This window comes from Chironomus tepperi, unplaced genomic scaffold (genome assembly GCF_022539635.2).
Source record: "Chironomus tepperi strain 1889 unplaced genomic scaffold, CSIRO-AGI_Ctep_v1 contig_348, whole genome shotgun sequence".
NCBI classification, from domain to species: domain Eukaryota; kingdom Metazoa; phylum Arthropoda; class Insecta; order Diptera; family Chironomidae; genus Chironomus; species Chironomus tepperi.
Window position 1 is genome coordinate 1 of NW_027226470.1, and position 24,694 is coordinate 24,694.

A 24,694-nucleotide genomic window follows, 5' to 3' on the forward strand; every position below is an offset into this window, starting at 1 on the left:
CTCCTCGCAGCGTGCATTCTTGGCTATGACCAAACCGCTTAAGCGGTGCGTAACGTCCTTCAACTTTTCCTACCATAGGACCTCCTCGCAATAGATTCCTGGCAATGCCAAACTGCTCAAACTAAGAAGCGTTAGTAATGCGATGACATGCTTTACTTTGCAATTCTGCACAGTTTCATGACCCAGTGCTTATTTACTGAACCCGGTACCCATGATCCGAACCCGGAGTCATTAGTGTTGTTAGGCAAAGACACTCTCCTATCACTACTGCCACTGCTTTTTCGCTGGCTGTATTAAGCAGATCAATTGCTACGAAACATAAAGAAAAGAGTCACAGGCCTGATTTACCAACCACAATATCCACCTTGGTCTGAAGCTCAGCCGAAATCACACACGGCATACGATTCTTAGCATTTCCAAAAAAATTAGTGTTCCTCGTCACACAGGTAACCCACAACTGCTCTATATTTTCTCTAAATTGCATTCAAATATATGTTGAATATATAGATAGTCGTTGTATGTATACGGTAATGGCAATAAGAATAATAATGATATTGTGTTATGCAAAATATACAAGGGATAAGTGTTCCTATCCAGAAATTTCTATGAAGCTTTACTCATTGCTGTAAGTGCCTATTTTGGAATTTATTTTTTATAAAAATGTGTAATTATTTTTGTGAGAATTGTTCTTGGATATATTTATGAAGATATTTCATTAATTTCCGTTTTATAAAATTCTGAAGAATATAGTTTGAATGACTAAGTTAAATTACAAGAGTTGTTCATTTAAATGATTAGAGCATTATTATTTAGACATTTAAGCATTATTATGTTGGATTCAATGAGGTTCATTGAATATTTTTGTAGATTTTTTGCAATGTCATACATATTGAGCAATCGATAATCATCAGTTGTGTAGTAATTAAAGTGATCGATTTCTTGAAAATTCCAGCACCAGGCTTGAGGTCGGAGTAGAGCTGGGTTGGGCACTGGTGTCAATTCTTTAATTCGTGAACCTACTTCCAGGTTTGATCCAGTAAAACTCTTTCATGGTGAATTATTTTAACTTACTACAAACATGTTCTTATGTGGAGATTAGGTTACAATAAAATGAGGTTCTAATGTGACTCTGTTCCTGGCTCAGCCACCTAGTTTACACAAATTCTCTGTTCGCACGTTGATTCCCTCCCTTCATGCAGAGTTTAGATAGGATATTAATCTATCTTTTAAAGTACTTATCCCGGCAAAGATATAAACTTGACATTTTGTCAGGTTTTTAGTCAGACTTCGTTTTTTCCAAGGTTTTAGATTTATATGTCATATAACATTCAATAAATCTAGGGTTCGCCCAGATGCGCAGGCCTGTAGTTTCTATTGTTCTAGATGCGCATCCAGATGCGCATCCAATTGCATCCAACTGCATCCATCTGAACTTTTTGTATGGAAATTTTTTTCATAAAAAATGATGAAAAATTGCATTTTTGAGAGTTTTTCACCGTCGTAATTGGAAAACTAAATCAAAAATGACATTTTCTATGATATTCTGACTTTATTTTTGAAAAATTGAAAAAATGTAATTTTCCAGTGTTTTTCCAAGTTTTCCATCATTGTATATGAAAATTAAGGGAAAACTAACATTTTCCAAGATTTTTCATCATTATAATATGTGAATTCATGTGGAAAATTGTCATTTTCAGAGTGTTTAAAGTATTTGGTTAAATTTTCAGATGCATTTGGATGCGCATCCAGATGCGCAGGCCTGCAGTTTTCTGCATCTCTGCATCTATCTGCATCAAATTGGCGAACCCTAAATAAATCACATTTGAAAGTACAAAAGTGAAGAATTGGGATACAAACACCCAGATTAATAAAAGCCTAGTTCCTTACTATAATCTAGAATCCACAATAACTGTCCCTTAATCTCAAATCTTCAACTTGGTATTTACACCCCTTGATTCTATTCATATTTATTCTTCTTGCCTTTATTCTTACCAACTCGATTCTTTTCTCCTCATCCAGATTCACATATATTGCTTTATTTTTCAAATTTTGTGGAAAAAAAAATATGAAAATAAATTGATTGTATACAAAAGCACATGCAGTGAAAGAGCAAGGATGATAGGAAGAACAGCACAAAAAAAAAAAAACATTTTTTTTAATAAAAAAATTTTTCTTTCCAAAAAAAAATAAAAAAAGAATGAAATTTAAACAAAAGAAGTGAAAAATACAAAGCACATATGGCTGCCATACATAAGGTATGGAATGGTAAAAAAATTCTTTAGGATTTCAAAATTGCTTTTTATATTCACACCGTTTTCACGTGTGAATGTATTGAATTTGTTCAGATCGAAAAATCGGTTTTTTGGATTTTTTCAGCAAAACTAAGCACATTTGCAAGTTTTGTTATATCGCAAAAAAGTTTGTGCCTGGAATTCCTCACCATAATCAAAAAACAGATTTGAAATTGGTTGAGGCATTGCCGAAGAATCGAAAAATTCGTTTTCTGAAAGGCATTGCTGAGAAAATCGAAAAATTCGTTTTCTGTAAGCAAGCAAACAAGCAAACAAGCAAACAAACAAGCAAACAAGTTAATCAGCAAGAAATCTCAATAACGAGACATCGTAGAGACTTCTAGTTTTTTGCAATCGATCCGTGCTGCTCTATAGAAGAGCTGATTAGATTTTGGGCATGCCAGGAACAGCCGTTGCTTCTAAAAATGCAAAAAACTTTCGTTTTCATACAAAATTTCAAAATCAATGTTTATTACGATTTTTTAAAACATTTAACATTGTATGAAAATTATCAAGCTTGGCATACCCGCTGGAGCCTGATCCCTCAAACATTTGCCAAGCGAAGCTTGGCCTACTCGCTGGAGCTTGATCCCTCAAACATGTGCCAAGCGAAGCTTGGCCTACCCGCTGGAGCCTGATCCCTGAAACATGTGCCAAGCGAAGCTTGGCTTACCCGCTGGAGCCTGATCCCTGAAACATGTGCCAAGCGAAGCTTGGCCTACCCGCTAGAGCCTGATCCCTGAAACATGTGCCAAGCGAAGCTTGGCCTACTCGCTGGAGCTTGATCCCAAAACATTTGCCAAGCGAAGCTTGGCCTACCCGCTGGAGCCTGATCCCTGAAACATGTGCCAAGCGAAGCTTGGCCTACTCGCTGGAGCTTGATCCCTCAAACATGTGCCAAGCGAAGCTTGGCCTACCCGCTGGAGCTTGATCCCTAAAACATGTGCCAAGCGAAGCTTGGCCTACTCGCTGGAGCTTGATCCCTCAAACATTTGCCAAGCGAAGCTTGGCCTACCCGCTGGAGCCTGATCCCTTAAACATTTGCCAAGCGAAGCATCGGCCTACCCGCTGGAGCCTGATCCCTCAAACATATGCCAAGCGAAGCTTGCCTACTCGCTGGAGCTTGATCCCTCAAACATGTGCCAAGCGAAGCTTGCCTACTCGCTGGAGCTTGATCCCTCAAACATTTGCCAAGCGAAGCTTGGCCCTACCCACTGGAGCTGATTCCTCAAACATTCGCCAAGCGAAGCTTAGCCTACTCGCTGGAGTTTGATCCTTCAAACATTTGCCAAGCGAAGCTTGGCCTACCCGCGAGACTTTTTATGGACGGTGTGAATATATCCGCATTGGGTTTCTACCCGATACACTAGTTTTCCTCATTCTTTTGTGTATGTTGTTTATTGAGCGGAACAAAAGAGCGAGTAAAAATATTTGCATACATTTCACATATGCGAAAGTAATATTTACGTGCGAAAAGCTGTTTGGTAAATAACTTGGAATGTTCCTTTGTTTTACAGACACAAAAAAAGCTTCTTTCAATCATTAATAATATTTTTTTTTTTGTTGTCATTGCTGTTTGTCTGTAGGATATAAAATCCTGGGAATCGGCTTAAGATTTATCTGCAAGTAAACATTTGTATTTACATTTACATTCACCTTAATCTCCTCATTGCTTTTTCTTCTCAATGACATTCTTCAAATACTTAAGGATGAGTGCTGAAATCTTTACAGATTGTTCTTGAATCAGATTTATTTGTAATCGAGCTTAAAAGATGCCTTGTGAAGGGCCACAGAGTTATAGTATTGTTATTATGCTTTTGGCTTCTTATTATACTCACTTACTTCCTTGGATGGGGCTTACGGGACCCCATTGTCACGTTTAGAGAACGTCTGTAGACAGCTTCTATCTTTCGATGATTTCTTCAGTTTGGGATATTGAGATTTATTAACTCATCAAATCCAGGAACTTTTCGAACTTTTCGTGCATCGATTATGCTTTCTCGAAATTAAATTGTAAATTATATCTAAAAATTTGAATTTTTAATCCCGATCCCAACTTTTGAAACTTTCGGGATCCCTGATATTGCTCGATTCTTTTACGATCCAAAAAGGTCTGCAAAAATTATTCTATATGCTGGGGCATTCTGTGGTCGTCTGTTCTCACCTCAATCGATTCACACGAAGAATAGTGACAATATCACCATCCTGGAAAAGCTGATTGAGTTCATAATTATGTCTACATGGGTGTACTTTCCCATCTTTTGTAGGTCCATAAATTGCTTACAGGATTTGTCTTTCAAAGACATCAAGTGCTTTCTCATCTGTTTATGTGGAATTCCAGGTTTTTGAGCCATACAATGAAATGACCCAAACAAGCGTCTTGCATAGTATGACCTTGGTGCTTCTAGACAGATTCTACGACGTAAAGAGGTGCTTTAGACTGTAGTATGAATCGTATAACTAACTAATTGGAAACATGCTCCAATGTGAAGCCTAGTTTTTTTACTTATCACAAAGTTTGTACAAATTTTCCATCTTTGCATCTAACTGACGTTCTTATATGCACTGTATGGCTTCTTATTATGGTTCTTTAATTATCTCGAATAAAACAAGTTGGTTAATCAATCCGAATTCCAACACCGATTGGTGATGGATTTAAGCCAAATTTGGCAGCAAATTAGTGTCAAACTAGCCGAAAACTTAAGTTTTTTGTCGATTAATCAATTTGTGCTGTTTTGTTATCCGTAGATCAGTAACCGAGTTGCAAAACAAGAACCTGTGACAGTCAAAAAACGGACAATTTTTGGATAATTTGTATGCTTGTAACCGGCACCTGTTTTGCAACTCTGATTAGTAGATAAACCGAGATTTCGTAAAACGCTTTCCTTAATACGCTCTTGATTAGCAAAGTCTGTCTAATCTTCTGTGTCAATATTACATACCAATGCTAACATCGTGACCTGTTCTAAGACGAATACATTATTAATTCCTTTACATGCTCTATTGTAAAATTTACAATTTCATTACATCACGACAATCGAGCAATGCTAAATTCTTCAAGTGCTTAGAAATAAAAGAAGACAAAAAAAATATTCAATAACCGTTAAAAATTCTATTCATTCAACAAATGTTCATCTCTAAACCGCACATAAATTTACCATTTATTTTGGAGAAGCATAAAAAAATTCTTAAATAATAAGAATCGAAATCTAAATTCAATAGAAAGCTGTCTATTAAGTTAAAGATCACAACCACAAAATATGAAAAGATTTAAGTTAAACAAAAGAAGAAGATGTCAGCATATAGCTGTTATTTGTGGCCATAATTAACGGTTAATTGTTTCCATGTCATAAGATATGTCTAATATGTATAGACAATAATAATAAAATTAAATCTTTCAAATTTTTGTGAATATGGTAATGATGACCATAAAATAGAATTTCCATTTTGAACTTGGAAAGAATTCATTTAATCTACTTAGAGGTCATTTGTGATGTTATTATACTTAATTCTATTGTTATTGAGGAGATAGAGGAAATTCCAGAGAAAAGTTTATGTAATAAGCGAGAATTTGAATTATTGGGATTCAATAGCTTTGTTTCTTTTCTTTTTTTCGATATTTCTATTCATCGATATTTCTGAATCATCTGAATCATCGCCCGAACAGCACAACGTGTTCATTGGGATGTCGCTTCTTAATTGTATTAACAGTAAGATGCAAAGTTGCTCTGACGACCAAGCATACTCAATTAAATGTCCTCCCGCATGAGTTCGGGACTATTTCCTATTTTCTCGTTCGGAACGGCTGAATTTAATGTATTTTTGATCGCGAGAAATGCGGTTAGTCGTATTGTGCCACTCGGTTATCTTTATGACTCATTTTCTGACTTGCTTTGATTCTGTTCTTTAAAAATAGTAATTCTTTTCTTTTTACAGCAATAAAGAATTCCAAATAGAAAAGATCTGTTTATTGATCAAAAATTAGGCCTCAGGTCAAGTTTTTGCAAGGTGTCGGATTTTGTTTGGATCTAACAAGTCAGAGTCAGCTTCTTGCGGATAGACAAATTGTACGAGCTAGGTGACCAAAGAGTCGAATGAAAGTATATTGTTGTAATCCAATTGATAACTGATTAATTAACAATTGATAAATTATTCGCCAAAGAGCTTTTAAATGTCCTCAAAACCTCTTTATTAACACCAAATGGAAGCTGCCTAAGTTTGGCATCCAAATGGCTGCCAAAAAAATTGGCTTACGCTTGGTGTTAGTAAGAGAACCTTTTTGGAGCCTTAAAAGATCCGTGGTGGAAGTAAGTAAGAGTTGTGCTGACCCAGCACCGGATTTTGGATCGATTAACCAATTTGTGTCATTCAAAAATCAACAAAATGATACAATTGTAATTATTGGAAGGGGGCAAGAGAATCAACTTGAACTGTTGAAAAATATTTAAATTGGAACTACAATGTTGCTTATCGTGTCTATTTCATCAGACGTCTGCAAAAAAAATATTCAGTATTGCTGCAAGTCATTCAGGTGAAATGAAAAAAAAATAAGCAATGAAAATAAGCAATTAGATTGTCATTTGCAAAATGTTCCTTGGTGTCACCAACAGAGAAAGTCAGTGAGGAAGCATAGCGTGAAGCATGAAAAGGACAGAAATTTTATATTCGTTGATTACATTCCAATGATTATCACGTGGACATGATTAAAACGTGAACAAGGCATTTTGGAGAAAAATGTGCCTGAAAAAGGTCATGGAATGATTTGCGTTGTGACTAAAAGGATTTCTTTATGTATTCTTTAGAGTTTTTGGGGTTTTATTCAGACAAAATGCCCTCAAAAATAATTCACCAAATGTACCAAAGCCTTCAAATCTTAAACAAGTGGAAATGATCTAATTTCATCACATTTACGTTGGTCATTAACTTCATTATTTGTGATTCGACACAAGTTGTTCCTTAAGCAATTATCATCACATCCTCTAGCCAAAATGAATGGACTGTTGGACTGTCTAAATCCATAATAGTCAGTCAACATTTGACGACTTCTTGACAGAATATTGGACACGAAATTGTCTAAAGTTGCTGGTGATGTGTTGGGGATATTAAAGTGTTCTGTAAATCTGTAAAGTCTTTGCCATACTGGACTTGTTGCTGGATTCATGTTAGCTTCATTAAGGTTGTATGACCAAGACTCCTTCTCGTTGACTTGCTGTAAATGTTACAAGATGCTTATTAATTTAAAGCAAAATTTCATATCAAGCAATACTCACAAAATGGACACGATCAACATGATAAACATTATAATTTGGACTTGTACCACTGCTTGGTGTTGTAGCACCACCAAGCCACCCAACATTAACTGGAATTCTATGCTGATCTCTTGCATAATAAATGATAAATTCATCCTGATGAGAATGTCCAAAGAATTGCCCGCCAATAATTCTATGGAATCTCTCGATGACTCTACGATACTCTCTTGACCACCATCGAGAACAACTTGATCCACTAGTACTCATATGAGTGACTACATGAACCAATTCTCCAGCTCTTTCAGCAGCCAACAGCGTATCATGGAACCATTGAAGTTGTTCTGCAATTTGATCTGTGCTGTACATCATCCAGAAGTTTCCATTATAGCAGTCATTATTGTTAAGAGCTACAATTCGAAGTCTTGAGTCTGGTGAAAGTGTTGTGTAGTATCCACCACGAAGAATTGTTGCCCGAGTTGATGCTGGAAGCCAGTGACTCCAAGCCGTTGCTAGAATATTTTTAATTAAGAATTTTGATTTTATCAGTGAATTTAATAGCTCACCAGCATGCTGATAAAGCCAATGAGTTGCTAAATGTGGTTCCGTAATGTGTGGTGGTGCAAATCTAGTAAGGATGTTAATTTAAACTTGTAAGAACTTGATAAGATATTTAATTATACTCACTGATTTGTTGGATTTGCTAGAATTAAGATAAGAATTTTATGAGGAAAATCGGATACTCATTTTGCTATTTTTGTTTACCTTCATGATTGCCAAGGACAATAAATACTGGCTTGTTGCCAAAGACAGTTCTGAGCATTCCGTAGATTCTATCAAATATTTGGATATTTCCTTCCTGGGATGTCTCCCAAATACCTGAAATTTTTGATGATTTCCAGCAATATCTCCTTAAAAACTCTACAAAGTCCCTTACCATGATCAACATAATCACCAGTAACATAGACCATATCAGCATCAGGATGTGCAGCATTCGCTGATCTCAATGTGTCTTCAACAGCTTGCCATGGTGAACCACATGATCTATAGTCACCCCATTGTCCAGCTCTATCTTCAGGATTTGGTGCTAATCCATTGGCTCTTCGACAGCAAATTGGATCACCACAGTTGGCGAATCCACCGACTAAATAGTTCTATTGGACATAAAATCAATAAGAATGTTGGAAGTGGATTAAGTATGAACTTACAGGATCGTGATGGATATCCGTAAAGTGAAGGATCTTCATTTCGTTCGAGTTTCTAGGTGTGAAGACAGTTTTGGGTCCTGTAATTGGTTGACCAGGAGAAACATTGATTGTAAAATCAAAAACTGGATCTGGATCTCCACACTCGGGTTGAAAAACGATTGAACACATTTGATTTGCTGTCAATGATGGACGACTGTCGACAATGAATAGAACTATATCCTGTGGAAGGAATTAATTTAAATCTGAACAGACAATAGCTAATCAGCACTTACCACATGCTTCCTAATAGCACCCTCACACACAATAATACTGTAAGTTGTTAGTTGTAAGCACAACGCAATAGAATCTTGAGTCAACTGCTCTCTATCTCTCTGTCCAGTACGATATTGATTCAACATCAATGCAAATGTTGTTCGACATGCAACACATGTCATTAGAGCTGCATCTGCATCCATATCGCTAACTTCATTGGTTGCAAATTCTTTTGGGATTTGCATCATTCTTAGCATTCCTTCCAATGCTGGAGTTTGTATGCCAGTTCTTGTGAAATTTGTATATTCGCTGATGAAAAGATCAACAAATGTGTCAATGTGCTTCAGCATATTCTCGCGATTTTCAATTTCCTTCTCAGTCCGAACTTTGTATGCTGATGCACAGTACAAAGTGCAAAGCAGCAAGTATGCAAGCTTTAAAAATTTCTCCATTTTGTCCGATTTGTTCACATCAAAAGTGAAAGACTGAATGAAATTTCTCAAGTCACTTAATTTCACTTTTATACATGGATGTATAATGGATTTGGTATCGAAAATATATTTTTTATCGGAAGGATCAAGTGCTTAAAGGTTGGATACAAATGGCGTGTGTCATAGATTGGACATTAAGTATTGCTATCCTGGTCTTATACCTGAATGACAAAATGCAGCAAATTTAATGCTTTGTCATGAATAAGGCTGAAATCAGCTGTCATGTAGCCTTCTAGGCACCTTGAATCTTGCTGCTAAATGATGGTACGTATCGGCGTCCTAGCAGCAGCATTGTACCTTTCGGGACAGCTTCAAATGACTTACTTACTTCGCTGTTCGTACAGATCAATTGTGATCCATGACCTTCCTCAGATGTCGCCTGAAACTGGCTCTATCGCTGGCTTTCGCTTGCCGACGTTAGGTGCCATATGACAATATATATACAATGATTAAAACAGCTTTATAATTTATGCCTGGAGTATCCAACTCTATAGATTTTATTAACACAATTCAAATTTATTCAACAATTCTTTTACAAATTATGTAAGTGGAAATGATCTAATTTCATCACATTTTCTAGTGTCACTAACTTCATTTGCCACAATTCGACACAAGCTGTGACGAAGACAGTTATCATCACATCCTCTGGCCAAAATGAATGGACTGTTTGACATTCTAAATCCATAATAGTCAGTCAACAATCGGCGACTTCTTGACAGAACATTTGACACGAAATTGTCTAAGCTTGCTGGTGATGTGTTGGGGATATTAAAGTGTTCTGTAAATCTGTAAAGCATTCGCCATACTGGACTTGTTGCTGGATTCATGTTAGCTTCGTTAAGGTTGTATGACCAGGACTCTTTCTCATTTACTTGCTGTAAATGTTACAAGATGCTAATTTGAAGTAAATTTCATATCAAGCTATACTCACATAATGAACACGATCAACATAATAAACATTATAGTTAGGGCTATGTCCACTGTGTGTTGTAATTGTACCTCCGACCCAACCAGCGTTAATCGCTACTGTATGCTGATCTCTAGCATAGAAAACGACAACGTCATCCTGATGAGAATGTCCAAAGAATTGTGCACCAATAATCCTGTGGAATCTCTCAATGACTCTACGATACTCTCTTGACCACCAACGAGAACAACTTGATCCACTGCTCATGTGTGTGACTACATGAACCATTTCTCCAGCTCTTTCAGCAGCCAAAAGTGTATCATGGAACCATTGAAGTTGCTCTGCAATTTGATCTGTGCTGTACATCATCCAGAAGTTCAAATTATAGCAATCATTGTTGTTTAATCCAATAATTCGGAGTCTTGAATCAGGAGAAAGTGCTGTATAGTATCCACCACGACGAATTGTCGTTTGTGTTGATGCTGGAAGCCATTGACTCCAAGCAGTTGCTATAAAAACAAAAACAATGAAGAGTTCCTCTTATCGTAAATTAATTAGATAGCTCACCAGCATGCTGATAAAGCCAATGAGTAGATAAGCTGGGATCTGTTATGTGTGGCGGTGCAAATCTGGAAAAAGTATAGTTTAAAGCACATGATAAGATAGTCAGGTATTGTTAAATACTCACTGATTTGTTGGATTTGCTGGAATTAAGATACACTAATTAGATCATGAAATAAATAAAAAATATTTTTGGACCCAATACCTTCATGATTACCAAGGACGATAAAAACTGGCTTGTTGCCAAAAACAGTCCTGAACATTGCATAAAGTCTGTCAAATATTTGAGTATTTCCAGCTTGTGTTGTTTCCCAAATACCTGAAAATTTTTTGATTATTTGCAGCTATATCCACTTAAAACTCTATTAAGTTCCTTACCATGATCCACATAGTCACCAGTAACGTAAACCATGTCAGCATCTGGATGTTGAGCATGGGCAGAACGAATAGCATTTTCAACTGATTGCCATGGTGTTCCACAAGCTCTATAGTCACCCCATTGTCCAGCTCTATCTTCAGGATTTGGAGCTATACCATTGGCTCTGCGACAACAAATTGGATCTGCACAGTTGGCTTGTCCACCGACTAAATAGTTCTATTGGAAATAAAATCAATGAGAATGTTTGAAAGGATTAGATACTGAACTTACAGGATCATAATGGATATCCGTAAAGTGAAGGATCTTCATTTCATTCGAGTTTCTTGGTGTGAAGACAGTTTTAGGTCCTGTAATCGGTAGACCAGGAGATACATTGATTGTAAAATCATATATTGGATCTGGATCTCCACAATCAGGTGCTAAAACGATTGAGCACATTTGATTTGCTGTCAATGATGGACGGCTGTCGACAATGAAGAGAATTATATCCTGTGGATCAAATTTACTTAGATTTGGACAGACAATAGTTAACAATCACTTACCGCATACTTCCTCACAGCACCTTCACACACAATAATACTATAAGATGTAAGTTGTAAGCATAAAGTAATAGAATCTTGTGTCAACTGCTCTCTATCTCTCTGTCCTGTACGATATTGATTTAACATCAATGCAAAGGTGGATCGACATGCGACACATGTCATTATAGCTGCATCTGCATCCATATCACCAACTTCTTGAAATAAAAATTCTCTTGGGATTTGCATCATCTTCAGCATGCCTTCTAATTCTGGTGTTTTAATGCCTGTTATTGTGTAATTTGTGTATTCGCTGGCGAAAAGGTCAGCAAATGTGTCGACATGCTTCAACATATTGTCGCGGTTGGCAATTTCCTGTTCCGTACGAATTCTGTGTGCTGATGCACAGCACAGAGTACAAAGCAGCAAAATTCCTAGTTTTAACAATTTATCCATTTTGGTCCGACTTGTTTCCACCAAAAGAGAAAGACTGAATGAAATTTTGCAAGCTTTTGTTCCTTACTTTTATGTCAGTAAAGAGTTTTAAAATTAGAAATAGAAATAATGTTATCAAAATCCATCTATGATTGATAATGAAAGTAACTTTATCATATTTTTATTAATTTTAGTGATAAAAGTTAAGCATGAGCATCGCGTGCTATCGAATTCCTGAATGTGAATGATGATAAGACATTTTTGACATCGATGAATGTAAACAAACGTGACTTGAGGGTAAGAGGTGTATTTAGGGGGAATTTGGGGACTTGATGCTGAACAAGCTTTTATTTTTCGGGGCAAACCTTAGTGGTGAGTCTCGACCGGAACCCCACACGACATACACAATATTAATGATGATGATTAGTTCCTATTGATCTACTTTGAATCGAAGGATTAAAATGACTTAAGAGGTTACTGTTCCTGGCTAAAATGACTACTTCTGCTGGTTTCTAGGGTTGTTACTCTGCCTCCTTCTTAACGGTTGTAGGCCAAGTGATTGTTCTTCTACCAACACTCCTTTTGACTTTTACTTACATACTTCGCTGGCCGTACAGATCAAGTGTGATCCATTTGCCTTTATGGTTCCAAAACAATGCCTTCTGTTGAACTCAGGAGTGGATATAACTCACTTTTGCGACGATCATTTTGAATATTCATGACTTTTTTAATTAATTTCATCATCCACCTTTTGAGAATTGAAACCTTCATCGGAATTAAAATGATATTCGATATTTCGTGAAAGTTTTTCTAATTTGCAAGAAGTATAAAGGTAAGAATCCGGCATGCTTAAGAGTCATTTCACGAAAGGATATTGAATTCGGGATAATAAATCATAATCCACAAAGAAAAAAAAGTTTTTTCATCATTCCAGAAGTGTTTAAAGGTAGAGTAAGGGTGTGTATTCAGGGGATTAGAGTTACAGGGCTATTCCATCTACAGGGTTGTAAGAGCAAATTCTCCACTCCTATGTTTTGGGAAAAATTCTTCAATTTGCCAGGGTTTTGGATATAAAATTCTCAAAATTCCTCTAAATTTTTCGCGATACATACAAAAATGATAACCCAATCTCCGCTATTTACTTCAAAACTTCTCTGGCTACGCCCCCGACTAGCGTCTTTTAAAATATTTCATTAAATCTGGAAAAGGTGGAGTATGCTTAATGGATGAGTGTTAATGAAAGGTACTTAAGCGCATTTGTAAAAGCTCTCAAATTTCTGCTACAATCTCTGTAAAACACTAGTACATATTTACTGGAACCATGTTTCGATTTTTAGCCTAGGTTATTACATAAGGCTTTTCATCTGCTTTTATCGCTGGCCACATCACAAAGCATGTACAAATGTTCTGTTTTGACATCTAATTGACACTCTCACATTCCTGTTCTACGCCATATCGCTTAAATCTACTGTGAGACACAAAATGGATAGGATGGAACCAAATTTACACCAGATAGCCCTTCCGGATAACTGGTTTATTGTGCCAAACTCTAGCAAGTTTGAAAGCACTGACTACACGTTAAAGTTCAAAAATACAAAACCTAATAAGTCTCCTCTACTGCAGAGTTTGTGGATGGCAAAAGATCGCGAGGAAGACTGAAGAATTCCTGAATTGGATGTGTTGAAAAGGACGCTAGAGTCCTCAATATCTTGAACTTGCAGAAGGTTTCGAAGGATAGAGCTGTCTTCAGACATTCTCTATGCGCGGAAATGGACCCTCGTGCGCATCAACCAATGAATTAAGTAAGTAAGTATAATTTTCCAAAATTTCTAACTTTAATCCCAAATATCCAACACAACCTGAATCAAATCTGCTCTAACTCTGAACAAATAAAAATCAATTTCAAGACAAAAAGCCTTCCAGACTCACAGCAAAGTTTCTAACCCAATAAAAATTCCAAGAAAAATCACTCGAAATCAAAAAGGAAACTTTTGGGCATCGAAGAATAAGAAAAAATTCATAACATGAAACACTTTTAGTCAATGATTTACTTCAATTTCCTCTTTTTTTTACTCACGCTAAGATATTTTACGGTACTATAGATACATTTCTACAATTCTCAAAGATGTGTAGCACGTAGTAGTTGAAAATCATTTTTTTTTCTCTCCATCTTCTATTTCTGCCTTCATTTCAACTTTTGCGATACATTAATTCATCACGTATTTCGTGCTACTTGAAAAGGAGGGGCTGATGTGCTAAGAGTCAGTGTACAGAATATAGAAATAGGATAGAAATAAAGCATAAATTGTCGATATTTCATATATATGTTTTGTCAGGGTTGGGGATGGTGTGAATTGATGGAGATTATTGGGAAGTACCCTGTGCGGTTTCTATCAGACTAAGAAATTGGTTTTAGGTACCATGTAAGCAAGTTCTTTGGCTGTAAAGTGTGAGCTTTTGCAAATTTCACTTTTGGTCGTTAAACACAGTCAAAATCAATTTAATGTATTGTCATCAACAAGACATTCCCTAGCGACAACAAAGCGCCAAACGACAACATAGCTAGAAAACGACAACATAGCTAGAAAACGACAAGAAAGCGACAAAACGACAACAAAGCGACAAAACGACAAGAAAGCGACACAACGACAAGAAATCAACCAAACGACAACAAAGCGACACAACGACAAGAAAGCGACAAAACGCCAACAAAGCGACACAACGACCTCAAAGCGACAAAACGACAAGAAAGCGACACAACGACAAGAAAACAACAAAACGACAACAAAGCGACACAACGACAAGAAAGCGACAAAACGCCAACAAAGCGACAAAACGACAACATAGCGACAAAACGACAAGAAAGTGACAAAACGACAGGAAAGTGGCAAAATGCAACAAAGCGACACAACGACAACATAGCGACAAAACGACAAGAAAGTGACAAAACGACAGCAAAGCGACAAAACGACAACAAAGCGACAAAACGACAGCAAAGCGACAAAACAACAACATAGCGACAAAACGACAAGAAAGTGGCAAAACGCCAACAAAGCGACACAACGACAACAAAGTGACAAAACGACAACAAAGTGACAAAACGACAACAAAGCGACAAAACGACAAAAAAGCGACACAGCAACAAGAAAGCGACAAACCAACAAAACGACAACAAAGCGACAAAACGACAGCAAAGCGACAAAACAACAACATAGCGACAAAACGACAAGAAAGTGGCAAAACGCCAACAAAGCGACACAACGACAACAAAGTGACAAAACGACAACAAAGTGACAAAACGACAACAAAGCGACAAAACGACAAAAAAGCGACACAGCAACAAGAAAGCGACAAACCAACAAAACGACAACAAAGCGACAGAACGACCAGAAAGCGACAAAGCGACAAACCAACAAAACGACAACAAAGCGACAGAACGACCAGAAAGTGACAAAACGACAACAAAGCGACAAAACTAAAACAAAGCGACAAAACGACAAGGAAACAACTGTTGTGCTGCTCAAGTTAAATCACATGAAACTCTTAAATCTACTATAAATTGATCAATTCTGACTTAAGCTGTATTTTCCTTGAAAACAAGCAATTGTCACAACCCTGTAGCTAGCTCAACTGTAGTGAAGTGTACAATATATTCTGTCAGGATATTGTGACTATAGAAAGAATATAATCTTTCACTTTCTACCTTTTTTATTGGAATTAATATGTATCTTGGAGAAAAATGAGGAAGTTTTAATAAATGTTGATAGAAGTGACAAAATTTAAGCACCAGAACGGCGCAACTGTCTGTCCTGAAATCGAAACTTCTTTTAATCACCAAAACTTTCCAAATATTCAGCAGTAAATTCAATTCAAAATTCTCTTTATTCACTCCAAAATACCAAAATAACTCCTTACGATTTACATGACATATCACCTCTCTGTTCCGTCCCATATCCCAAATAACCCAATTGCTTCACCTGCTTCTCAAGTTCCTGTTTATTTGTCAATGATCGAAACAGTGATTTTTGCAATTCATCATATTGAAAATGAGGCGGAAATGGAAAATCTTCAAGTGAACACACGTGCACATTTCCTTCCTCATCACCAACGAGAAGTGAACGCCCGCATGGAGTAAATTTGATGATACTTATTTGACGATTTTCAAATGTACGCGTCGATGCTGGTTTTAAGTTTTTTCGTCTCAAGTCCCAAATTTGTACAGCATCATGTGTACAACTAGCGATTATTGTTGAATGTATTGGTGACCAGTATGCAGTATGAATGGCTGAAAATCCATCACATAGTTCAATAATTGGTTCAAAAATGTCTTCAATCCAGATTCGGATTGTCCAGTCACTGCCACATGTGAGGTAAATTTTTGGTGAAAATGGTGAAAAATGGATGGAATATACACCACTGTGGTGAACTTGCAAGACACTTAAATGCTGATGTGGGAAGTTAATTGAGCAGATATGAATGCATCCTTCGTCAGTTCCAACAAAATACATGTCAGTATTTAATGGATGCTTTTGAAGGCACAGAGCTTGTGGATGTCGATCAGCTTCAATAAAAGTTTTCTTATGTTCAACATGCAGTGCCTCAACAACACCTTCAATCCTTGCTAGTCTCAACTGTCTGTATCCAACAAGATAAGGACCAGTAGCAATTTCATATTTCATGATTCGTCCATCCTGTGAGCCTGTAATGATAAATTCCTTGTCTTTAATTTGTATCCACTGGATCTGCCACACAGGCTCATATCCAGGCGATGATGTTCGTTCACTTTTTGCCACAACAATGTGATGCTCAACAGCTGCATTACTTTCATCCGATACATCGAGAATTTCAATTGTTCCATCAAATAAAGCAACAGCAAGTAGCTGTGGAGTTTGCTTGGAAAATTCAACAGCTGTGACAGGAGTTCTGTATCGATATCGACGCTCTGGATTCACTGGATTCTTAATGCTCCACAAGAGTACAGCACCGGATGTTCGGTTCTTACTTTCACGATAATAATAAGTTCCATATCCAACAGCAAGTAGATCACCATTTGTATGACACCAGCTCATGTCTACAACATCTTTACCCATCGTATCAACACATTTGTATGTCCACAATGTTTGCAGACGATAGAGATACTTAATATTCAAATCCAGTGGATTAGTATCAATCATGTTACGGAATCGTCTTTGTCGTTCACGAAAGACATTTCCAGCAAGTAGTCGTTGTAGAATCATGGATGAAAGATGAAAATTTTCATTTGTGTTGAGCACTTCGTCGATATTTTCACCTTCCCGACTGTATGTCGTCACTTCCATTTTACTATGCAACTCATCATCAAGTTGAATTTCTTTGTTCTTTTAGCCAAATCAGCATACGTGTCAAACATCTCAAAATTACTCACAAATGATTCCTGGTCTTGCTTCTTAATCCGTTCTGTATTTGCACTTCGTGACTTTACCAAAACATTTTCAGTTTGAACTTCAGCTTCGCATGTTCGTCGGTTCTTTCCAGGTCCTTTTGTTAGATATTCATATTCATAATTGTACTTTTCAACAGCTTCTGCTTCGTCGGTTCCTTTTGGGACTGTCAAGCTGATGTTTTCAAAAAGGACAATGTCGTCAGTTTCTGTAAGGGTTAATTTCATAAAGTTCTTGGGATTTTGAGCAGATGGATGGGATCTGCGGTCTTCCTTGATGTGACGTAGGGTGGCTTCAACATCGAGGACTTCCGATGAGTCTGTACGGTCGGGTACCTAAGGTAGGAAATGGATTATATAGGTTAGGGAGGTATTTTGGTTCAGGAAATACTGCTGTCCAAACTTGGTAGTAAGCCACGACCAAATCTGCATGCGCATGCGGTTCATGAGTACCCCGACACACAGTGTGGACAGCACTGCAGCAGAAGATTCAATAAATCACAACATGACTTACCTCAGCCGTAATATCATCCATATCCGGCAATATTTCCGATATTCTAGCTTCAATCAATGGCTCATTAAATGACGGAATTCTCGTTCTCACAAAATGATCAACTAATGTATCCCAAAGTGATTCTGTTCGTTGTCGTCTATCCTCTTCCGTATAACTCTCCTCAACATCTATTAAATCTGATTCCGTTAATGGATGAGGTGTTGCATTTCTACCATTGTGTCTAATCTAAAAATGTTTATTGTGTATAAACAACTGGACATTCGTGTTGCTATGCAATTGAGATTGGTAGCGATGGTAACTTACCACGATTTGTTTACGTAACTTGAGAACATTGTAAATATCTCGGTCGTAATAGGCGAGGTTCTTTTTTCGTGCATTTTGAATGATTGTTGGACGTGGTGGATGTTTATTCTTGCCTTGTTTGGTAAGTCCTCTTGATATGTCTTTGAAGCGGGCTTTGTTTGATGTGGGCTGGAATGGGAAGGTAAATTTGGGACATAGAATGGGTTTAAGAAGAGTTAAGGTTGTGTTGCTGGACATTTAAAGTAATTTAGGGAATTATAAGGAACACTGTAGGGTTCAAAACACATATACCTGATGCCAGAGTGGAACAGGCTGTGATCAGTCGACCATGTGTCAAGTTATAGCAATGATGGGCAATTTGTGTGCCACGGATCACTAGTATGCCGCCCAAAAATTTTTGGAAATGCCATAAATCTTTTCAGGCTCAATTAAATCTCTTGTATTAATACCAAATGTAAGCCGTCTCCGCTTGGCGTCCATAAGGCTGCCTAATTTAAGCCGTCTCCGCTTGGCGTCCATTAGGCTGCCTAATTTATTAGTAAATGAGATTAAAAGGCTTAAAAGCGTCCATAGTGCTGCCTTAATTTGAGCCTTTGCTTTTTGTATTAGTAAATGAGCTTGGTGGAGCCTTAAGTGCTCCTTGTGGAGCCTTAAGTGCTCCTTGATGGAGTCTTAAATGCTCCTTGTGGAGCCTTCATCAATTTTGTCGCTCCGAACCGTATGCCATGATAGGTTTCGGTCGATTCTTACCAACAAAGTGTGCAGCAAAATAGTAAAAATTACCCACCAGTGACTATATGCTCAACATTTGGCGTAACTTGCCATAAAGTGCCAAGATTACAGTTAGGTCGATTAATCAGCGTTTGTTCCATCCAGGATCATTTATATGCACAAATATACCTTATAATCCACTTTTTTCAAAGCACTTTTCAATTCCGAACGTGAACTTGACCCATCTTCAATTGCCGGTCCACTTTCTATAGCCTTTTTCCATAGATTTGCCATTTTTTCAGCACAAAAAAATCCAATTTTCACAAAAAAAAAAAATTAATTAAAATTTTTTTCATATCCCACAAGCATGCTTTGATCGATAATTTTCATCGTCAATTTTCCAAAAAAGACACAGAACTAAAAAATAAAAAAATTGAACATATATCACATATCGTGTACTATTAATCCTCTTATAAGCTTCTTTTTCGTTCATTTCAATGAGACCATAAATATTGTACGACCACTTCCTAACGTTCCTGTGAACGAGCATTATCCCTGAAAAAAAAAAAAAATCATGATGTAGATAAATGTTATGCATATACATGGATATGGTACAATCATACCATAAGTAAATGGGGATTTTCGATCATGTGAAGCATAAAATAACATTTTTTTCTTCATGCTTTTTTGGATGGAGCGTGCAGATAGAATTTTATCGATAATATCACTAGCTTGAAAACATATAAATTTTCCATGTGGCAAAATGCTAAAAGCTTCCTCATCACTCTTTCTATGAAACTTGAATGTGTGCTTTATGGTAGAGTTTATGATCAAGGGATGCTTAGTTGTTGGATGAGAACGGGAACTATGGAAAGGTATGGAAGGAAGGATAGGGAAGGATAGGGAAGGATAGGGAAGGATAGGGAAGGATAGGGAAGGATAGGGAAGGATAGGGAAGGATAGGGAAGGATAGGGAAGGATAGGGAAGGATAGGGAAGGATAGGGAAGGATAGGGAAGGATAGGAAGGCAAGGAAGGTTCAGCAGATCCTAATTTGGAAGAATTTCCATCCCTTGAATCCACTTACATCCCAAACTACCATATCATAGCAATAATATACATCTCTTATCAATATAAAATCCACAAGAACTTAAGACATATTCGTAAGCTGAGAAAGAGTATGAAGGAAGTAGAAACAAGATATAAATAATAAGATTCTGTAAGGAACGTTACATTGCAATAATGATAATGAAAATAAGCTTTACTAAAATAGAGAACGGATGGAAAATGATTTATAATGAGTGAAGCATCTGTATAACTTAAGTATAATATTGCTTGACTAAGTTTGTAATAAGACATTACAGCAATAGATTTTATAACATAGCTATTCAGTAAGATAACTACGCGGCTAATGATTGTTTAAATGATTGCTTGACTAAGTTTGATACTCCTTTGATATTAGCCTATACATTACAGCAATGATTCGAAAAAGGACATGGAAAAATTTTGCCAAGTCTAATCGATAGATCGGTGTTGCAATAATTATGTACCGAAGTTACATTTTGACTATATTTTTTAACAAGCTGGTTTACTTTGAAATAATTTAATAAAATAATATAGAAATTCCATGAATTTATGACGATATTAATCATAAGCACATGCACTGCTGCCCCAAAATCTACCAAAAATTTATTTATTTCTTCCAACATATTTACTACAAATGAGTTCTTGAGTTTTCCATTAAAATATTTCCATAAATTATAAACATAATCCCTGCCATGCATATCATTCCTATCTAAATTACTTCACTCAATTTGAATAATAATTTAATACTGCTGTGAAGCTTTATTTACACATTTAAATCAGTTGGAGTAATTGTTTAGTTTAGTTGTTTGTAACAGAATCGAGCTGTGTTTTGGCTGTGTTATATGGAGTCGAGTCGACCTTTTCCATACAGAATTCAAGTCAACTTAGTGCTTTTGAAAATTAAATTAATTTCCTGAAAAATCGGAAAATTCTAAGGTTTTGTCGGGACACACAAGGAAAAATAGTATAGCAGCGTCTCGGCAACTTACTTACTTACTTTACTTCCTTGGCGAAGGCGCACGGGGGCCCATTGCCGCATTTAGAATTCGTCGGAAGCTGGATCTGTCTTTAGATAACTTCTGCCAAATTCTAATTCCCAGCACTTTTGCATCATTGCTCACACAGCAATCCCATGAGCTTTTTGGTCTACCTCTCCTCGGCAACTAGTCAAGGCATTTTCAAAAAAAATTTCGCGGCACACAGGTTATTCACCACTGTTTAAAGTTCTTAAAAGGCATGCTTTCAACAGCATGCTCTCTACAGCTTGCTCTACTTAAATGTACTGGCTGAACATGCTCGTTAGCTATATTCATGGTATATTCTTAAGAGCAAGCTCTTTGTTTGCTTAGGTCAGATTTCAAGCACTAATCGATCTAGTTCTACAGTTGGACATGTTGACTACATGTGGCATTAACTTGCAAATTCACACTTTGCTGATTTTGTGCTCACTTAATTGTAAAGAATTAAAAACTCTTTTTTATACGGAAATGTTTAAACTTTCATTTTCTAAAATAATAAAAACAGCAAAAGAGCATAAAAATGGCAACAGTTGAGTTCATTTGAGGTCTTTTCATCTCATATCTCTCTGTATCTGTGTTACTGCCGATGTTAAATCATTTTTAATTTCACTTTTTTCTTTCCTCTCCGCTTTATGTCATTTCCAATTTTCAATTACATGATATGCGTGTGAATTTATTCAAATGACTGCTCATGCCTTTGTCTCTGTAATCAAGTCATGAATAGACAACATTTGAGAACTTATTGTTTTGTTACTCAACCAAATTTGATTCCAATTTGATAAAAAAAATTAATTTTTAATTGCGATGAAAAAATCCACAGCAAAAAAATTAATTTTTATTGTCTTTCCCATTTCACTTATTGCCATAAATTCTCTCGTACCCAATTGAGTGTGCAGTGGACACATTTGTGAAAATTGAACTAATCAATAGCAATAAACAGATTTTATAAAATTTCAATTTTTGTTGATGCTGTTTTGTTGGAATTAAAGCTATTTTTCAGAATTCGGCACAAAAAAATCTGTGACTGACGTGAAAAAAACACGAGCACATGACCACCATATTTTTTATGTCCATTTAAATTAATGAATTTTTTAAAATTAAATGTCTACCAATGTCATTGATCTGATGCAATTTAAGTATATTGAAACATAAAGGTGGACACAATGGACACAAATATGAAAATTCAATTATTTAAATTAAAAAATATTTCCACAATTATTTCATCCCACAATTCAATTAACTACCGCATGTGTTTCATTAAAGGAATTCAGTCAATTGATATTGATATTAATTAATTAAGGTAATGCAATGCATTTATGTTGTACTAAAAAATTATCCCGTACAATGGGATAATAATTTGGGTATGGAAAATTGGTACTAAAAAGTACCATAAAAATATCTAAATCACGTTATCAATTACAAGACGATAATCACAGCAATAATGATGCTTAAGGGATTTAATGCTCTAAGTACTAAAAAGCACAGCTTCGTTAAGTGTCTGAAAGTTGTTCATGTTGACTTCTCATAAATTAGCATGATTATTATCACAATTTATTTTGTTTCACATCAGCAAAGCTGGAAAAAGTTTTAAATTTATGTTTTTAAGGAAAAAGTGGAAAATTTTTTTTATGTGACATTTTTCATTATTTTTGATTTATTTAAAATTGCGGTGAATAAATGATGATGGCAAGTACTTGTGTGGACACTTTGATGTTGAGTTGTGGGTTTGAATTTGATGGATTGTTCAATTAGTTGTAGATTGGTTGCCATAGAATGGGATTGAATTAAATGTTGGGTTAACTTATAGTTAGGGCGGCCATCTGCTGTATTTTTGCCGGGACGCTGCTGTACTTTTCTCCTTGCTGCCGTGTCCCGACAAAGACTCAAATTGTCCCGATTTTTCAAAAGGCCCCGATTTTTTGCGAAAATCCTCTGCCCATCCTACTTATAGCAAACTGGCATTGCGATCGCTGTTCTGTTGTATTATACAATAGTTTCTACTATAAAAATCCTTTATCCTTGATGAAGCCAACCATACTCTACTCCGCTTGATCACTACATCTTGATGGACAATTATCATGCTCTTATGATGTCATCACTGTCCGAGGCTCACATGACATCATCATTGTAAAGTGCCAGTACACTCACATGATGTAGTGATGCGGAGAAATTTCAGTGAGCAAATAATCAATGGAAAATCGTCAATATGTAGGAATCACATCAGAACCACTGTATCCTTGGATGACATTATTGCATGTAGCCTAATCACAAAGAAGGCTTTGTGTCGCGTTTCCATTTAATATAATTCTAGCCTACAAAAAAGAACAAGTGAAAAATTATTACTGTCTAGCCTTGAATCCATAATCACCGAGTTGATATTACAATGCCCCTAACAGCCAAAGAACATCATTTTACGCTACATAAAGACCACCAGTACTAAAAGCGGTCTCTTTGTCTGTTAGGGATAATTGGGTACCAAAATATTAAACCAGTCCATCACAAAACAACGTACGACTCACTGAGTTGAATGAATTTTGAATTATAAAAACAATTTCTTACTGCATCATGTCTTCGTCTAGCACAAAAAGACATGATTACTCAAAGGGGTTCATTCACTTATTACGTAACGCTCTTAGATTTTGTTACGCCTTAAACAATGTGAAGAAGATTTTGTTATGGAGGGGATGAAGAAATTGCCTAAAAATCAGTGTTTCTTGTTACATCATAAAGGAACGACCCCAAAGTTCATGACTTATTCCTGTGCACAAACACAAAAAGAAATATATGTATTTTTAATCAAATATGACCATAAAGAATTGCTTATCGCTTTCACACCCTTTTGCCTCTTCTAAAAATTTTGATTGTGCCAGAAGAAAGTCAGCAAAAGAAGCAGCAAAAAAAAAGTTCTTTGAGCTTCCCAACTCTGATATCAATAAAAAAAAATTGAATTATCTTTTTATAGCTATGCCATTTTTTATGACTTTCCTATCTATTCTTCTCTTTAACCCAAAGTCATTTTTAATATCATCCCTATTTTTTTTATACACATATCATATAATTTTTTTGTGTACTCATCCATTCTCGTAGACTTGGAAGCATCTCATCATCCAGAGGAAAAAAATGTTTATGAATGAAAGGATTTTTTTATGGATGAGAAAAAATTATGTTTTTTTGGCTTCCTTTTATTGACGAATTCAAGGAATATGAAGACTCATTGAAATTTATTAAAAACTTATGAGATGGATGACGATAGAGGAAGCATTTATGATTTTAGTGATATTAAATTAATTTGTGATTGTAGTTTTGGAAGAGGAAAAACATGAAAATTCATCTGCATTCATCCACATTTACCCTT

General features: G+C 36.2%; 4 protein-coding genes and 1 long non-coding RNA gene across 5 annotated transcripts; 1 reads left to right on the forward strand and 4 right to left on the reverse strand.

Annotated features, from left to right (window-relative positions):
- Positions 1 to 7,129: 7,129 nt before the first annotated feature.
- On the reverse strand, positions 7,130 to 9,449 carry LOC139094003 (sphingomyelin phosphodiesterase-like). Its single transcript, XM_070644871.1, has 5 exons — positions 9,018 to 9,449; positions 8,746 to 8,964; positions 8,475 to 8,691; positions 7,562 to 8,049; positions 7,130 to 7,500 (listed from the first exon to the last, which is right to left on the reverse strand). Exons 1-5 carry the CDS (start codon positions 9,447 to 9,449, stop codon positions 7,165 to 7,167), a joined length of 1,692 nt encoding a protein of 563 aa, XP_070500972.1. The 3' UTR covers positions 7,130 to 7,164.
- Positions 8,104 to 8,417, reverse strand: LOC139094006 (uncharacterized). Its single transcript, XR_011544746.1, has 3 exons — positions 8,303 to 8,417; positions 8,225 to 8,240; positions 8,104 to 8,165 (listed from the first exon to the last, which is right to left on the reverse strand). It is a non-coding gene; the product is annotated as an uncharacterized lncRNA (long non-coding RNA).
- Positions 9,450 to 9,962: 513 nt separating the features above from the next.
- Positions 9,963 to 12,342, reverse strand: LOC139094002 (sphingomyelin phosphodiesterase-like). Its single transcript, XM_070644870.1, has 8 exons — positions 11,878 to 12,342; positions 11,606 to 11,824; positions 11,335 to 11,551; positions 11,162 to 11,275; positions 11,084 to 11,099; positions 10,963 to 11,024; positions 10,420 to 10,904; positions 9,963 to 10,363 (listed from the first exon to the last, which is right to left on the reverse strand). Exons 1-8 carry the CDS (start codon positions 12,307 to 12,309, stop codon positions 10,028 to 10,030), a joined length of 1,881 nt encoding a protein of 626 aa, XP_070500971.1. The 5' UTR covers positions 12,310 to 12,342; the 3' UTR covers positions 9,963 to 10,027.
- A 1,172-nt stretch (positions 12,343 to 13,514) lies between these two features.
- LOC139094008 (salivary glue protein Sgs-3-like) lies at positions 13,515 to 15,739 on the forward strand. Its single transcript, XM_070644874.1, has 2 exons — positions 13,515 to 13,531; positions 15,244 to 15,739. Exons 1-2 carry the CDS (start codon positions 13,515 to 13,517, stop codon positions 15,737 to 15,739), a joined length of 513 nt encoding a protein of 170 aa, XP_070500975.1.
- Positions 15,740 to 16,199: 460 nt separating this feature from the next.
- Positions 16,200 to 19,529, reverse strand: LOC139094009 (dynein axonemal intermediate chain 4-like). Its single transcript, XM_070644876.1, has 5 exons — positions 19,425 to 19,529; positions 18,525 to 18,692; positions 18,222 to 18,446; positions 17,693 to 18,043; positions 16,200 to 17,645 (listed from the first exon to the last, which is right to left on the reverse strand). Exons 1-5 carry the CDS (start codon positions 19,527 to 19,529, stop codon positions 16,200 to 16,202), a joined length of 2,295 nt encoding a protein of 764 aa, XP_070500977.1.
- Between the last annotated feature and the right edge of the window lie 5,165 nt (positions 19,530 to 24,694).

What these genes read in the sequence shown, in the direction of transcription:
- LOC139094003 (XM_070644871.1), bottom strand. Translation starts at nt 9,449, where the DNA reads ATGGAGAAATTTTTAAAGCTTGCATACTTGCTGCTTTGCACTTTGTAC. An exon ending in GTGCTATTAGGAAGCATGTG is followed by an intron (nt 8,965 to 9,017) that starts GTAAGTGCTGAT and finishes TTCCTTCCACAG; the next exon opens with GATATAGTTCTATTCATTGT. An exon ending in ATGTTGATCGTGTCCATTTT is followed by an intron (nt 7,501 to 7,561) that starts GTGAGTATTGCT and finishes TAACATTTACAG; the next exon opens with CAAGTCAACGAGAAGGAGTC.
- LOC139094002 (XM_070644870.1), bottom strand. Translation starts at nt 12,309, where the DNA reads ATGGATAAATTGTTAAAACTAGGAATTTTGCTGCTTTGTACTCTGTGC. An exon ending in TGGTGACTATGTGGATCATG is followed by an intron (nt 11,276 to 11,334) that starts GTAAGGAACTTA and finishes AAAAATTTTCAG; the next exon opens with GTATTTGGGAAACAACACAA. An exon ending in TTGGCTTTATCAGCATGCTG is followed by an intron (nt 10,905 to 10,962) that starts GTGAGCTATCTA and finishes TTGTTTTTATAG; the next exon opens with CAACTGCTTGGAGTCAATGG.
- LOC139094009 (XM_070644876.1), bottom strand. Translation starts at nt 19,529, where the DNA reads ATGGCAAATCTATGGAAAAAGGCTATAGAAAGTGGACCGGCAATTGAA. An exon ending in AGTTACGTAAACAAATCGTG is followed by an intron (nt 18,447 to 18,524) that starts GTAAGTTACCAT and finishes AAACATTTTTAG; the next exon opens with ATTAGACACAATGGTAGAAA. An exon ending in AGCAAGACCAGGAATCATTT is followed by an intron (nt 17,646 to 17,692) that starts GTGAGTAATTTT and finishes TTTGGCTAAAAG; the next exon opens with AACAAAGAAATTCAACTTGA.